At 47.7% G+C, this 17,068-nt stretch overlaps 1 protein-coding gene across 2 annotated transcripts in view; it reads right to left on the bottom strand.

The window, feature by feature from the left end:
• Positions 1-17,068, bottom strand: part of LOC135896443 (nuclear pore complex protein Nup153-like) — a 139,550-nt gene that overhangs the window by 2,355 nt on the left and 120,127 nt on the right. For both annotated transcript variants that reach the window (XM_065424816.2, XM_065424817.1), the window contains exon 15: positions 11,256-11,386. In XM_065424816.2, the coding sequence (XP_065280888.1) occupies positions 11,256-11,386 (131 nt within the window). The remainder of the gene's footprint in view (positions 1-11,255; positions 11,387-17,068) is intronic.

The following is a 17,068-nucleotide window of genomic DNA, read 5'->3' as shown; positions in this document are numbered from 1 at the left end:
CTGGCTGCTCAGGTCGCACCATCGATAATTTTTCCAACTTTGTGGTGAACAAATGTTGTTCTTAATAGTTGGAATGTGAGTTAATTTGTTTCTATAAAAAGAAAGTAACAGAAAGAGAATGCACAAGAACAATTTTTCGGTACACCTAAGCACTCTCGGCACACAGCAAGTGCCGTCTGCTTGTGTTACAACATGCTTCGTTTTGACGAGAGCTCTGCGGTCAGTGTCAGTCTTTTCGCAAGCACCATGATTCACCTTTGTTGCGTTGTAGGCTGCAAATGTATTGAATGGCAATATGTCAAGCTGCGACATCGTGTCCCTCTGCAAGGCAGCAGACGAGCGGAGTGGCTCTAGTGCATCCGACTGTTGCTACTATCCGATCGGCGACAGGATTTGCGCGTTTGCAGCCGTCACTTTACACCAGAGGATTACTACCACAATAGCGTCTCAAGAGTCCGGTATTCAGGTAAACGCAGGCGCAAAGAGACAGGGCCTGGCTGTATGACAGTGCCGCTTCACGGGATGAGCAGAAGCACAAACGTGAATGGTCTAAAGCACCTTAATCTTTGTAAAGTAGCGACACTCTCCTCCTCCACCTTCACTCCTCGTCTCCCCTCTTTCACGCTCCCTCCTCGACCGTGGCGCCACCTACACTACTCGAGCGTAGCAACGGCGCCAACATATTCTCCTCACCACTTCGTAGACGCTTCTCGAGCAAAAATGGCGCTGAAGCAAGGCACGAGGGCCCACGTGATGCTATTAGGCCAATAGCGACGCGGCATTCTTCAAAGCGTGGAGCTACTTTACGAAGTCTAAGGGGATTTAGAATGGTCTGCACAATGCAGCAACCTGGTGGCACAGTGCTCAACCAAACACAGTAGCAGTAACGAAGTGTATTCTTTTTTGCTGTTGGTGTAAATTTTCCGCAGGAGTGTAATCATCAACACGTTGTTTTTGTAAATGTTTAAAATGTTTTATACTTGGTTAGAGCAATATTAGCTCTTTGTTTGGCTGGTTAAGCTATGTGCCGCCAGGTGGCTGGACCGTGGAGACCGATAGGGCCGCTCACGTACGTCTACATTAAAGTTCGTTCATCAGTTTATGCCACCACTCTTCTGTCGAAATGCCCAGCTCGCTTGTGGTTACCAGAATACCAGACATGCTCGCAACACACACTGCTTCGATAGAACTCGCTTGGAGTAGACTGCCAAGCAGCTGGCGGAGGTGTTGGAGAGGCTTCGCACGCTCGCTCCTAAAGAGCCGGAAGTAGAAGACACGACGCAGAACCAGTAAAGGCAGAGCTTGGCCCCAATCATTAGACGAACGAGTTGAGGAGAAAATGCATGACTATGGAGGAGGGTAGCTTGTAATTGTCCGCAACTTTCTTCATATGAGATGCTTTACACAAATTGTGGTGAAAATGATTAACTTTAGCTGTACCCTACGTGCCTACAAAATTTTACCGAACCATTCCAGGGACATACATACTGTGTTCCACGACAATTGCCCCTTCCTACGCTTGTTAAGCTTCACCGGGATACTTTGCGTATGCTGCGCCGTGTAATATTTCGGATTTGAAGCGAAACCGGCTTTCTGGAACCAGTATAATGCAATGCGTAGTGCATTCCGAGCTTCGAAGCCAGTCGCAAGAATTTCAAAGGAGGAGTCAATGTCATTGCTGACAGCGGCGAATTCTTTCAATGGAACACACGGCACTGAACGTCGAAGCAGCTAGGCCTAGCGTTGCCGCGGTGGTGGCTATGGCTGCCAGCGGATTTGCGTGCAACAGCGCCAGTTCGAGGCAGCGAAGCAATCAAAATGGCAGTGGTGGTGGCTTTGATTAATGACGTTTCGGAACTGCGATCATGGCAAAAAGTTCTTGTGTCCGACATTTCTAAGGTTCCTATACATTGACTGTGGGGTATGTGGTGGTGCCATGAAGCCGTCCGAATTATCAGGCATCCGCAAAATCAGTCATTGACTACAATGGCAACTCCTCCAGTCGTCGACAGGGCGTCAAAGACGATCCGTTAAGAATCCTCTCTGTTAGTAGAGTCAGCATTAGCACGACTTTCATTCCCTTTCCATAAAATTACAGCTAATTTTCTCTGATAAAAGCACAAATTCCCTGAGTATTTCCAGACATTTCTAAATCCCTGATAATTCCCGGTTTTCCCGGTTGGTAGACACCCTGGACATCGCACAGTTGGCCAAGATCTTTTCTGAGAGATTGCATATCTATAGGTTTTTGGTGACACAGTACGAAAGACTAGACGACATCTAGTGTCCTATACTTTTTTTTTTTAAAGGAGTATCATATTTGTGTGGCGTGCTATCACCCTCTTGCTAAAGGCTGCTGCTGCAACACCACTTTTGTAGAGCACTTTCGTCAAGGGCCCTGTTGAGGCACGAGGGCTAGTGCCATTGACACGTTTTACTACATTATTCCTGCATAACGAAACACTTATGGGATAGCAGACATCTCTAATCACTGTCATGTTTTTACAGTGAAACTTCATTACTACGAACACTGCATTAACTTTTCAGGTTAACAAACTTTTCAGAAATTCCCTGCCAACTTCTTATGGTTTCCAATATAAAAACATTTCAGTACTACGAACTTCAGAATACCGAACTTTCCAGAATAATGATCGTTATTCAGTTTCCATCTCATGTGAACAACACCTCAGTACTACGAACTAACATTCTGACATTTGGGGTTTCCTAATTTTCAGTGTATCCCGTGTATGGCAGCCGAAATGGTAACATGGCAGAAAAAGCGCAGAAAGTGGATACCGCAGTGCATTGGTTCGGAAAACCTGAGACGGCGCTCAACAAAAATGCACGAGAATTTTTTAAGCTATTGCGGAGGCAACAACGCATCAGGTTTTGGGAGACTGTGCTCCGACCAGGCAGGTGTCGCCTAGCAATGGAGGTGCGTCTCTTCTTTCTGTGCATGCCTCTTTCTTTCACGCTTCCTTCTGCAGCCATACTAGCTATGCGCACGAAGAAATGTAACCTCTGTGTTCGCGGGGATGCCACACTTCACACTTTGCTGACGGTGTTTGCGCTTTGGAATAGTTCGGGTGTCCATGGCAAAGAAAGTCCAAGTGCAATGAGATCCTGTCGTCCTCTGCACACTGTGTCCTTTAGGTGCGAGTGAAAGTGTGCAAGGCAAGAGGAGAATCATGATGGCTTCACGAGTGCCGGCTTCCCGCTGGAGGGGCAAGTTGGTGCTCTTGGCCATCGCTGCGCATGGCTGCAAGTGTGGCTGAGCGCATATGCAGCCGTGCACCCCACTTTAGAGGTAATCTGCCACGTGTGCAAAGAGTGGCCGTGCCAAGATGGCATGGCACCATGTAAGCTGTCTTAGCGTGCGTTTAATGTAAAGTTTCGGTGACCAGTTGGAGCAAGTAGCAGGCAAAGCATTAGCTGCCAGCGTTTTTTTTATAGTGTCGTCGCAGTGCAGGCGACACTAACAGCCGCGGGGCAGAGCGCACCTAAAATCGTGGCTCGTTTCGCTTAATTCGTGTCGCTGATGTGAAGATATTGTCGACATGGCATGGAACAGTATCATTCGTCACCACTCCCAAATTCATCAAAATTAGCTATTTTCTCATTCAAATTTGCTTTTTACATTTGTCGATAAAATGAATAATGTTGCGGTCCCTTTCCATGTAAGAAAATTCGATTGGCGACTGTACTTATTTCCATAAAAGGTCAAATTTCGATAGAACGAAGCAAATTGCGAATTTTACCGACTTCTGTTATATTGAGGTTTAACTGTACATCGAGACTTGACTGTAATACTTGTATATTTTACGCACTTTACAGCAGCCAAATTTTACAGGCATTTAACATCTAGCATTCACAATTTACAAAAATGGAGCTGGGCAGGTCATGCAATGCGCAGATAACCAGTGGACCATTAGGGTTGCATAATGGGTACTAAGAGAAGGGAAGCGCAGTCAGGGACGGCAGAAAACTAGGTAAGGCGATGAAATTAGGAAATTCGCGGGCGCTAGTTGGAAACGGTTGGTGCAGGGCAGGGATAATTGGAGATCGCAAGGAGAGGCCTTCATCCTACAGTGGAAATAAAATGGGCTGATGATGATGATTCACAATTCATTATTCCATTTCAATCACTATTCCTTGACAGCTTTGGCCCTTACGCCAATAAAAACTACCATTGGCTGCATGCTATTACCATACATTGTGCTATTTTTACCCTGCTTTGTCATTTCAATAGGCCTATGCTCATCATCATCATCGTCAGCCCGTTTTATGTTGATTGGAGGACGAAGGCCTCTCCCAGCGATCTCCAGTTACCCCTGTCCTGAGCCAACTGATTCCAACTAGCACTTCCCTTCTCTTGGTACCCATTCTGTCACCCTAATGATCTAACCGGCGCATTACATGACCTGCCCAGCTCCATATTTTTTCTCTTGATGTCAATTAGAATACAGTCGCCGACTGATTTCTCGGACTCCAAAAATTCGGACATGCTCGATTATTCGGTCTGCTTTACGGCACCACCATTCCCCCCATAGACCATAATGTATAACAATTGCCGAAATTTCAGACACCTTGCAACCTCTCGTCCGATTTTTCGGACACTCCTTGAGCCAACTTGATCGAGGGCACTTGTGCATGGTTCGACTTGCTGACCACATTTTTGTTTTGAATAAAGCCTCCTTACTGCCCCATGAAGTGGCGCTAATGCAAATCCCCACTCATCATCATCGTTTCTGCCTGGTTCGATAAAGTGGCTACAGCAGTTCCTGTATCAGCTTAGTAAGTCATGTCAAGACAATCCAGCAGCTGATTTGTTTCTTTCTTCGTGCACGACGCTGCAAGTAGACCACGTTTTTAGTTTGTGTGGCTGGTATCAGCGTGATGGCGTGGTGGTGTTTGCTTTGTGTGCTGTGTCGAGGTTGCGGTGATTCAACGTGGCATAAGAAAATATTGCATCATGTGTTTAATGGCGCCAACAGTGCCCGCGCAGACTGCCCTAGGGAATACAGGCAAGCGGTTTCCGGGAGGCCTAGGATTTCTCGCCTTCCGATGTGCTCCCTACTGACGCTGAAAATGTTCTGCTGAGGCCTGCACAGTGGTTACATGGCAATTCCAGACGCCGTCTCATTTGACAGTTTCACAGGTGCTGACACTGCTGTACTGACATGCGCAGAACTCGACGACGGCGAGATCATTCGTCAGGTTTCTGCTGCACCGCTGGACGATGACTCCGAGTCGAAAGATGACGCACCGTGTGCTAAGCTGCCGTCGCATGCGGAGAGTGTACAAGCAGTGACTGTGCTTTCAGCCGCCTATAGTGACCGTACGACCCTCTCAGAGATTCAGGCTGATCTGACTGCGCGTGAACAAAACAGCGTGCAACAGCTCATTCACAATTTTTTCAAGCCTACTGCCGAGCCCAAATAAGTGCTTGGAAATAAAAGATTTTTTTTTTCTTAATGTGCTTTTTCGGACAACAGCTTATTCGGACACTTCTGCAGTGCCCGTGAGGTCCGAATAAACAGTCGGCGACTGTATAGTCTATACCCATTTGCTCTCTGATCCAAACTGCTCTCTTTCTATTTCTTAACGTTCAGCAATCTTCGTTCCATTGCTTTTTGCATGGTCCTTAACTTGTTCTCAAGCTTCATTGTCAGTCTCCAAGTCTCTGCCCCATATGTCAGCACTGGTAAAATGAACTGATTGTACACCTTCCTTTTCAATGATAATGGTAAACTTCCAGTCAGGAGCTGGCAATGTCTGCCGTACACGACCCAACCCATTTTTATTCTTCTGTGAATTTCCTTCTCATGATCAGGGTTCCCTGTGATTAATTGACCTAGGTAAACATACTTCTTCATAGACTCTAGAGGCTGACTGGCGATCCTGAACTCTTGTTCCTTTGCCTGGATATTCATCATTACCTTTGTCTTCTGCATATTAATCTTCAACCCCACCTTTACACTCTCTCTGTCAAGGTCGTCAATCATTTGTTGTAACTCGTCTACACTGTTGCTGAACAGAACAATGTAATCGGCAAATCAAAGGTTGCCGAGATATTCGCCGTCGATCCTTACCCCTAAGCCTTCCCAGTTTAATAGCTTTAATACTTCTTCCAAGCACGTAGTAAATAGCATTGGAGAGATTGTATCTCCCAGTCTGACCCCTTTCTTTATAGGTATCTTCCTGCATTTATTATGTAGAATTAAGGTAGCTGTAGAACTTCTGTACATATTTTCCACGGTATCTACGTAACCATTCTGTACTCCTTGATTACGTAATGCCTCTATGACTTCTGGTATCTCTACTGAATCAAATGCCTGCGGATTTCTCGATAACCTGATTAATGACATGGATGTGATTCATTGTAGAGTATCCCTTTCTGAAGCCAGCCTGTTCCCTTAGTTGATTAAAGCCCAGTGTTGCCCTTATTTCATTGGAGATTATTTTAGTAAATATTTTATATAGTACTAGGAGTAAGCTAATGGGCCTATAATTTTTCATTTCTTTAACGTCTCCCTTTTTGCGGATTAGTATAAAATTTGCATTCTTCCAGTTTTTTGTGACCCTTCCAGTCAATAGACACTTCGCATAAAGAGCTGCCAGTTTTCCAAGCATCATGTCTCCTTCACCTTTGATGAAATCGACTGTTATTCCATCCTCTCCTGCCGCTCTTCCTCGTTTCATGTCTTGGAAGGCCCTTCTGGCCTCATCGCCAGTTATAGGAGGATTTTCAGTATCCTGTTTGTAGAGGATCCGATTCCAGCGCCGCTGCCATGAACGTCTGCACAACGAGCGGATGTTTATGTTTGTGGCGCCGGCCTCCTCGGCATGGAAGGCACATACAATAAAGGCTCAGTTTCACCGCCGCTCGGCTGCTCGCCAGTTGCTCTCAAAGTTCGTTCTCTTCTCTCTGCACGCGTCTCTCTATAGCGGACGCATTTCGCGCCCTTATAGCCTGGTGATCTGGATGTAGCAAGTACACGCAATGGAAGACGAAATGAACACTACAGCGTCTAGCAACGACGCCCCGGCTCTTCGGCCCCAGTCAACAGTAACAGCAGACATATTTGCCCCCAGCGCTGCCATGGACGCCATTTCCAATGTCCAGCTGCGGCTGCCGCCATTTTGGCCGAAAAATCCCGCCGTGTGGTTCACGCAAGTAGAAGACCTCTTCGATCTGCGGCGCATCACATCGCAACATGTATGTACCTGCATGTCGTCTCGGCGCTTTCCTCCGAGGTAGCTGATGAGTCCGACGACGAGAGCCCCACATCCGGCTGCACCCTACGACCATTTCAAGGCCATAGTGCTCACACGCAAAACCGTGTCCGAAAGAAGTCGCTTGCAGCAACTCCTCAACGCGGAAGAACTTGGCGATCGCCGACCATACCCAAGACTCCGAAAGCCTACTATTGCGTGAGCTATTTCTGCAACGCTTGCATCAGACACTTGTGGTGGTTTTGGCAGCTGCGGATGATGTGCCTTTTGACAAACTGGCAGAGCTGTTGGACCTTGTGAACAACTACTCCGGCGCAAGCTCCGCGGTGTCCTCGACCACTGTCACATCAGACCTCGAGGGCCGGCAAACTCGCCTCGAGGAGAAAATTGACAGGCTGATGGACGCCATGGCAGCAATGCAGATGGACACGCCTCTTCGCTCTCCACTGGCTAGGGGTAAATCACGTTCACATTCTCGTTCCCACCCAAGACGCACTTCCGACGGCTTCCGCTGGTACCGCTGCAAAATGCCGACAGCCTTGTCGCTGGCAGGGAAACATGGAAGCGAGCCATTATTGGCGGCGCATGACTCAACCGTTACGCGAAGCCGCCTATTCTACATCACAGACAGGATTGCAGGCCATCGCTTTCTTGTGGACACTGGTGCAGAGGTAAGCACCATTCCTGCCTCCCGCCATGACCGACGCCATTGTCCGAGGACTGCGCCTTTGCAAGCTGTGAATACATCCACAATCGCAACATATGGCCAACGCTTTCTCACCATTGACCTGGGCCTGCGTCGCATATTTCAGTGGATTTTCATCCTTGCCGACGTGCACTTCGCCATACTAGGTGCGGACTTGCTTACCCATTTCGGTTTGAATGTGAATCTCCGCTCCCGTCAACTTGTGGACTGTACGACCAGCCTCTCCGTGCAAGGTATCCTCGCACCACTGTCCGCCTCTACGCAAGCAGCTCCGCATTTGCCATCAGAATTTGCTTACCAAACCTAGCAACCTGGAACTTCCGGTGCGACACACTGTGATGCACCACATCACCATGGGTCCTCCAGCGTCCTGCAAGCCACGACGTCTTGCTGGAGACCGACTCGCCATAGCTCGCAGAGAATTTGACCATATGCTGCAGTAAGGTATAATCCGCCCATCGTCAAGCAGCTGGTCATCTGCCCTGCACATGGTGCCCAAGCATGACCCCGGAGATTGGCGCCCTTGTGGAGACTATCGTGCATTGAATGCCCGCAGCGCCACCAACCGGTACCCGCTCCAGCACATTCAACTTCACTACCACTCTTGCTGGAACAACCATATTTAGCAAGATTGACCTAGTCAAGGCATATCATCAAATTCCTGTGGAACCAGCGGACATATCGAAGACTGCCATCACAACACCGTTTGGTTTATTCGAGTATGTCCACATGCATTTCGGGTTACGGAATGCAGGCCAAACTTTTCAACGCTTCATCAATGAAGTCATACATGGTCTGCACTTTGTCATCACCTATCTTGATGATCTGCTGGTGTCACGTTGCTCACCAGAGCAGCATGCTGACCATCTGCGGTTGCTGTTTTCGCAACTGCAGGAACATGGCTTGACTATCCACATAGCCAAATCTGTCTTGGGTGTTGACGTCGAATTTCTTGGACACCTTGTCACACCTGAAGGAATCAAGCCATTGGACAGGAAGGTTCAAGCTCTGCGAGATTGTTCCCACCTAACGTCGCTTCGTAAGCTCCGCGAATTTCTCTGGCTTCTGAACTTCCATCGTCGGTTCCTGCCTAATATAGTGCGCATCATTCTACCTCTGACCGACATGCTGAAGGCTCCAAAGGGGCCATCTGCGATCTTGGAGTGGACATCCGAAGCAGACGCCGCCTTCCAGGAAGCCAAGAATGCCCTGGCGCAAGCCACCCTCCTAGTGCATCCCCTAACTGACGCGCCCATGCGGCTCATCACTGGCGCCTCCTCCAGTGCCGTTAGTGCAGTTCTGCAACAATTCCAGCAGAATTTGTGGTGCCCACTTGGATTCTTTTCGCAGAAGATAAAGCTGGCAGAAACTCGATACAGCACTTTCGACCGCGAACTCCTGGCTGTCTACCTTGGCATTCGCCACTTTCGCCACCTTCTCGAAAATACCGTGTTCCACGTACTGACGGGTCATAAGCCACTGACATTCGCTTTCCGTGGAAACCACAGCACACACACGTCCCGGCAAATTCGGCACCTGCATTTTATCTCCGAATTCACGGTCGACCTACGGTACATCGAAGAACCTGTTAATGCGGCTGCCGATGCCCTGTCACGTGTCAACGCGTTTTTCACTGCTGCTGTGGATTTCGAGATCATCACAGAGGCACGACATTCTGACAACGAGCTGCGTGACCTGCGTGCAGGGTCCACATCTTTCTCATTTGCTGAGGTGCCATCGCCGTTCTCCGCCGGTACGACCGTCTGCAACATGTCAACAGGCTGTGCCCGTCCATTTGTGCCTTCCTTGCACCGTCGTCAAGTTTTTGGCAAGCTACACGACTCGAGCTATCCTGGTGTTTGTGCCACTCAGCACCTCATCACCTCCCGTTATGTGTGGCCTGGCATCAACGCAGATGTCCGCCGCTGGGCTCGAGAATGTCAGCGCTGCCAATGTGCAAAAACAAACTGCCACACCAAGTCACCACTTCAACCGTTCCGTCCGCCTGACTCTCGCTTTGATCACGTTCACATCGACATTGTCGGTCCGCTGCCTTCATTGCATGGTAAACGATATATCCTCACCTGCGTTGACCGCTACACGCGCTGGCCTGAAGCGTTTCCTGTACACAATATTACGGCAGCCACCATGGCGTCCGTTTTCGTAGCCGGTTCAATATCTCGTTTCGGCTGCCCCAGCGTGGTAACAACCGACCACGGACAACAGTTTGAAAGTGAACTCTTCAGAGCGTTAACAAGGGGGCGCCACGAGAGATTTGAACTACCGCATCAGAGGGCTGAAGCGCGTTGCGCAATTTAAGAAATCTATATGTTGTGTACAAAGTGGCTTGTTAGGTGCGATTTTTGAATGAAGATTTTCTTTATATACATTGATCAATGAATTTTTTTTGTTAGAACGAAATTTTAAACACATGGGTTTCTATGGGGACTTTCAAGGGGAATTGCAATTATTTCGTTATATCATATATTTCGTTATAAGCCGTTTTGCTATAACAAGATTTAAGTGTATTGCTGTGTACGTAACGGCCACTCAATTTACCACTCGACACATATCAGAAGGAAATATGCGCACAGAAAAATGTGCGATTTCACTCAGCACAGTGCAGTGCTTGTCCCACCTGTGAATTTCCCTGAAATGCAGTTTCATGGGCTGGTCTCACGTGCTTTGTATTTTCAAGGCTGTTGTGGCATTGCAGAGGAGCAGCACTGCGTTCTAGGCATGTGAGACAGTGATGTCACACTTACCATTGTGAAAATGCAACCGCCAGCAGCACGTATGCATGAGTAAGCAGGCACATGCTTGCTCCGATCTGAGGGGAACCAGGTCGGACTCCACTACAAACTTTCGTATCTCTTCGCTAAGGGACAAAGCTGTACTGGTATTGTGGCAGAAACTTAGTGGACTGTTCGTGTCTTTCACATGTGGTGATACTGCCGCTGTGCAAGTATAAAACAATGCCGCAGTGTCTTGAGACGGTCTGCGACAGTTGAGGTAATAATGGTTGGCGCAGGCAAATTGTGGAGCTTAATGTACGGAGACTGCAACACAAGTTATGAAGGATGTCGTAGTGGAAAGCTTCGGATTAATTTCGACCACCTGAGATTCTTTGATGAGCACGTAAACTTAAGTACATGAATGTTCCTGTATTTTGGCTTCCATGGAAATGCAGCCAATCTGGTTGCGAATCAGACACTCGCAAATTACGCAATCCTTTTGTACATAAGAAAGAGCCTGACTGGACAAACAAAACCAGCCTTAGGTTTGCCAGTGAACAGTAAGGAGTGAAGCTTACGCATGAAACAGTGCCGAGGGTGACATGCCAAACTGCATGGGGGCTGTCTGTCCAAATGGGGCTCCAAAGGGTTCGTGCGCTGGCTGCTGCTGCTGCGGCTGCTGTTGCAGAGGTGTGGCTGGTTGGCTTGGCTGCACCATTGGGACGGGAAAGCACCTATTAAAGCTACCCAGTATGCTTCAAAATCCTTGCTAAACGGTAGTGTGCTATAATGGTACCATAAATAAAGTAGCCTATGAATATCATCACGAGGTTGCAATTACGCATACATAGATGCCCAAGAATGTGTCATAGGAACAGCCGTCACTGTAGCTCAGTGGTAAAGTATTGCATGCATAACGCAGAGCAGGCAGGTTTAGCCATCGCTGACTGCAAGTTATTTTTTCATCCACCTTCACTTGCCTTTATCTCATCATTTCTACATTTAATTAAGACAAATAATTTACCCTATGCTTTCCTTGGCTTCATTATCTGTTGGCTGCATATGGCGATGACTAGCGAAAATTGAGCCTCTCAGTTCTTCCCCTTGTCCTTCAAAGTGTACACTCACACACAACCACAAAACGAGCCTTGTGCTTGTATAAATTATGTTATGTGAGAACAAATTTAGTTCAGTAAGAACATCTACATTGTATTGGACTCAATTCCTTTAAACACTTACTACTTGTCTGTACTGAACGAATTTCTGTCAAATGAAGAAAAAAGAAACGTCTAATAATAAGCTTGGCTACAAATACAAGTGGCAAGACACTAAAGGTTTACATGGACATGCAAGATGAGCACTTAATTTGGCTATAATGGTAGCTAGGTAATAGTGCAAACACAAAAGGAGTTAGGATGTTACCGTATTTATTTAAATCTGGGCAGATAGTATTTTTTTCTTTAAATAATCATATAACAAACTTTAGAGTCAACTTAGATTCGAGGAAAAAAAAAAACACATTCCAGCGTTTAACTGAAATTTATTAATATGGTGCATAGCTAGCGCCATGCAGAAAAGTCAGTATCGCAGCTGCTACTAGCTGTGCCAGTAGCCAAATGATGTACACGAGTGACATCGCCATTTTGACCTGTGTCGTGTTAAAGTGTACTAGAATACGGTTGAGTGCGGCAAATGGCTGGGGTGGCACATGCTCTGCAGCAAGGTGCGCCGCCGCCGAAAAAATACTGTGGCAGTGCTGCGATTGAAGTGGATTGAGCAACATCAAGGTCGCGACGTTGGAAACTGCTGGCAATTCTGTCAAGAAGGGTCATTCAGGTCTTTTCGCACTGGTATATGTGTTCAGATCGCTAAAACTGTGTTTATAATTGCATATGACATGTATTTATGCCTTAGGAATAGATGCCTTTCTTTCTCTTCTTTATTTCGTTTTTTTTAAATGCCACTCAGTGATTGCGTGTGCATTGTGGCCGCCCAGTGTTGGTTTTCATTCTGCTCCATTATATAGATCCCTTTGGAGAACAAATATTTTTCTCATTCTTCAACCAGCCTGCATCTCTCGTGTGTATTTTCGCATGTATAGTTTTCCATCGGTAGGTCTTAAGAAATGCAGATGGAAACACATGTAAACCTCCAGCTAGCTGGTTCAAACAGATAAAACATCTGCCCTATCCGGCGCCCTGTCAGATTTACGGGAAGTATTCTTATAGAAAAGGGGGGAAAAAATAATAATAACCTGCCAGTGCGACATACCATTCATGTTCCCCATCTTCCTCGCATAACAGTATGCAGAGTAATTGGTACGGGTTCTTTTATAACAATCGGACCTCAGGCGCCAAAAACAGTTTAGGTAGCCATTATCTATGCTAATCTTTGGCCCATAAGCCGTGTGAAATTTTTTAAAAGTCCACGTGGAAAAAAAAAGGGGGGGGGGGGGAGCAGGGGAACACAGTACCCCAATTAGTGGCTACATTGTGGATATGGCATTGCATTGTTAAACTCGAGCTTGTGGGTTCAAACCAGGTCGCTGAATTTGATGGGAACGAAATGGAAAAACACTAGTGCACTTCTGTTCAGGCGTACGTTAAAGAACCCCAGATGGTGAGAACTGAACAGGGTGCCTTATAATCGTATTGCCAGATGTAAAACACCAGAATTTGTTTAATTAAGAAAAAAAGAAAAAAGGTAGCTGCGTCCTTCGGCTTTTAATAGGGGCGTAAACGAAATAAATTATTCTCGCGTCTGATTTGTGAGGAAAACATGTTCGCTTATCTTATATTTTATACCTACATGTAATGCTGTTCCGAACTATACGTCCGCTCAACTAAGCAGCTTCTGTATCATAAACGGCTGCTTTCAGTTATCCAGCGCACTATCATAAGGACAATAATGAAGCAATTAAAGGAACGGCATGCCTCTCATACATGTAGAGATATTTGTACATCAGCTGTGTTGATTGAAGATAAGTATGGTACCACATAGGGCACACACTTTTAATGGGTTGCAAACATGGTCAGACTGTGAAAAAAAAAAAAAACTTTTTCTTTGCCTGAGTCAAGTTAGCAGATTTACAGGCTGCCCCAAAATGGGGCCTTTATATATATTGAATGGCACCTAGGAACTTGTTCAGCAGAACTGATTAGCACCTGTGCAGTAATTCTCTCGGGAACTGGTGCGCCGCTACGCCACATCCACGACTCTTCAGCAGCATAATCATTTGGAATAAGAGTCCTAACTTGCACCAGCCCCACACTTTCAAGACTTCTAAAGTGCTGTTATGCATCGCATTCAAATGGAAATGGCTTTTCGATAATTTTTAATAGTGAATTCCAAAATTGAATACGATCTGAATAGCAAATACCATTCGATTCGACTATATATTTCTACTTCATTTCCCCTGCTGTTACGTTGAAGGAGATCGTCAGACAAGCCACGGAGATTACATTGGTAAAAACTTTCCGGTCTCCCTGATTCAGTCTGAGTACTTAGGCAATGTTTTTTTCCTAACACTTCTGTAGATATTAATGTCCAATAATTGCCTTGATTCCTTTTCTTGGAAAGTCTATTTGTTCACCCGAGCCTGGCGCAGGTTAAAAAAAAAAAAAGAAGCACGCTTATTCCGGTTGGGAGCTTTCACTTTTTCAATCAGTACATTTAGAATATTTACTCATTTTTCTCTTGCATACATGTCGTGGATATATACGTCTATGTACCCTTAGATTTACATAGAAGTGCATTGGTAATCTGCATCTCTCAGTGCCACACAGTTAATAAATGGTTTATTTAACTATAACATAGTTAAAACATAGTTAAACATCAGCATTCCACCAACAAGGGCACGTACAATGGCACGATATCAATAACATTTTCTTACATAGCTTCATGTTGCAGATAGGAGACTTCTATGGTAAAAATTATGTGTTACTTTTAGAAAACAATGTTAAAAATAGCTGCTCACCTGGCTAAAACTAAATTTGGTACCAGCCCACAAGCGCATCAAACCAAGTAAAACCATAAAACATTTTACTGCACGGACTTTCTGCGAGAAAAGCTGGGCGCTTGCTAGTGTCCGCGCAATGAACCTGCACATGCTAGCAGACGATACACTTGACGACAGCAAAATTGAAGACGTCATGTTGTATAACACATGCCTCAAATATGTATGCGTAGTAAAAAGGTTTCAGTATAAATTTGCAGTTGAAATAAAGCCCCATTAAAAGAGTGTACACACGCAGTCGGTCTCCGCGGCCACAGCGAAATTATGTTGAATATACCGCAAAGCGCATCTCTGCCTTAATCCAGTCTACTCGCAGTGCCCTCACACAATTTTTCCACATGCGGTGTCTTACCGGGAGAGCGCCATTCGGCCCACTCGACCATTGTCAAGTACACTCTAGTAGTGTCAGCATGCAGCGTAGCATTAACGCATTAACACCAAACTATAGTGTCGCTTTCACACAAAAAGTTGCACTTGTCGCAGATGTGTCATCAAATGTTCAAGCTTCGCAGGACTTCGGCATAGATTGCAAAAAGATCCATCATTGGAGGGGTCAGTAGGAGGCACTTTTTGCATGTGCCGGAACGAGGAGGTAGCAGCAATAAAGTTGATAGCAATGAGCTTGGCACGTTCCTACTCAATAAATTCCTTTTTTGTTTGTTCTACTGGCTTCGGTCTTTTGGGGGTCGGCCTAGAATCGGGGCCGGCCTAGATTCAAGCAAATATGGTATTACACTCAAGTTTTAGTGGTAGGCAGCACTCTTCTGCCCATTCTTTCGACCCATGTTTATTGACATCTACAGTGCAGGCAATGTAGCCTTTTCTGAGGAGATGTCTTGGGTTTAGCCAAACCTTATAGGGGTATTACTCAGGCTCGCGCGTGCGCACCTGACCCTTCTCTGGATCGCACAGCGCCGGCGGAGCGGCAGTCGCTCCCTAGCACTTTCGCAGCAGCCCTAGCAGTCAGAGCTGTGACCCCTAACCCGCGGTTCGCAGTGAGTTGCGACCACGGCGGGTTCAGGCCAGTGGGGACAGGGTGAGTCTCGACCTAAGGTGTTTATTCACCTTAGTGTACAGTGATTCCAACAGACAACAACAGCCACAACACACACAAATACAACACAAAACACAACCACAGCGGCGGAGCATTCCGCACGTCTGGGGTGAAACAAACCGCACAATGTGGGAACCACAAAAGAGGCTGATAAGAGTTCAGCTCACCCAAGTGGATCCGCGCTCGGGCCCTGGGGCGGTGAGTCGCACACAAAGGCCGGGCGCCACAAGGGGGACGGCGTGCGGCGGTCTCAGCGGCGGATTTGAGATGCGGCCTTTCGCAAGCTCTTCCACTGTGAGACAAAGATGCGTCGGGGGAATCGCGCTTCTGCCCGAGCGGCGGAGAGGAGTCTCCCCGGTTCCAAGAAAGGGAAAGGAGGGAACGGGGTGCCTTGGCTGCAGCGTCGCGGCCAGGCGCGAAGTGTAGCGGGAGCGGCGGGGGTGCCCTCTCCCCGCTACCCTCCGCGAGCGAGCACGTGATTATCGCGTGATAACCGTGTGGCCGCTCCGGAGATATCGGGATGCGCGTGCGATCCCCACATCCCCCCCTCCTTAAAATAACCCTTTAGTCGCTAAGAGGCCACCGTCACCTGAGGCTTTCCTGCGAGAGTGACATGCTACTCCGACAGCAACACGGTTTGAGTCCATCCATGTTGGTGAGGGAGCAGCTCTAGCTGCAGACCGTCGTTGTCGCCGTGTAGGTGGTCGCGAGCCAGGCCGGAACGTTGAAGGATGGTACGGAGCAGCTTGACAGCAGCGGGATGCAGTGGGAGGCAAGAAGGGCGCTGGGTCCAGGTCACCTTGCGTCTCGGCGGCGTCACCTGCCCAGTCGGACGTGCCGGGTCCGTGGTGGCGAAAGGGTCCCTGGATTTTTCTTGGCTGCCTCGATTACGCTGACGCGATCCCCGAACCAGCCTCGAGATGGTGCAGGACAGCTCTTTTGATGTTCTCGGAGGTCGTTGTCCTCCCTCGCGGGTTTCGGCACGCAAGGTCGGCAAAGGCGCGCCGACCCACCCCCGACGATGGCTTGCACCTCGCTGCGCAGCAGGGGTCCACTCTGTCCTTGCGGGCGAAGTCTACGCTCGGCCTTGAGGCTGGATGCTTGGTTGCGGGGCTTGCAACTCGGTGGCGGGGTTCTGCGGCGCGGTTCAGCGAATTCTGCGCCGCTGCGACCATTCCGGACTGGAAGTCGCCCGCTGCACCTCTCGCCTCGCTGTTAGCCGCCGGAGGATGTTTTCTCGCCGCCTGTTGCCCGCACTGCGCTGCTGACTGCTTGCGGCCTGCTCGTCCCCACCAGGAGTGGAGATGGTCTTTCCTTTTTGC

Source organism: Dermacentor albipictus, chromosome 6, assembly GCF_038994185.2.
Source record: "Dermacentor albipictus isolate Rhodes 1998 colony chromosome 6, USDA_Dalb.pri_finalv2, whole genome shotgun sequence".
NCBI lineage: Eukaryota > Metazoa > Arthropoda > Arachnida > Ixodida > Ixodidae > Dermacentor > Dermacentor albipictus.
Note: the sequence above shows the minus strand (reverse complement) of the source record. Positions and strands in the feature narration are given on the sequence as shown.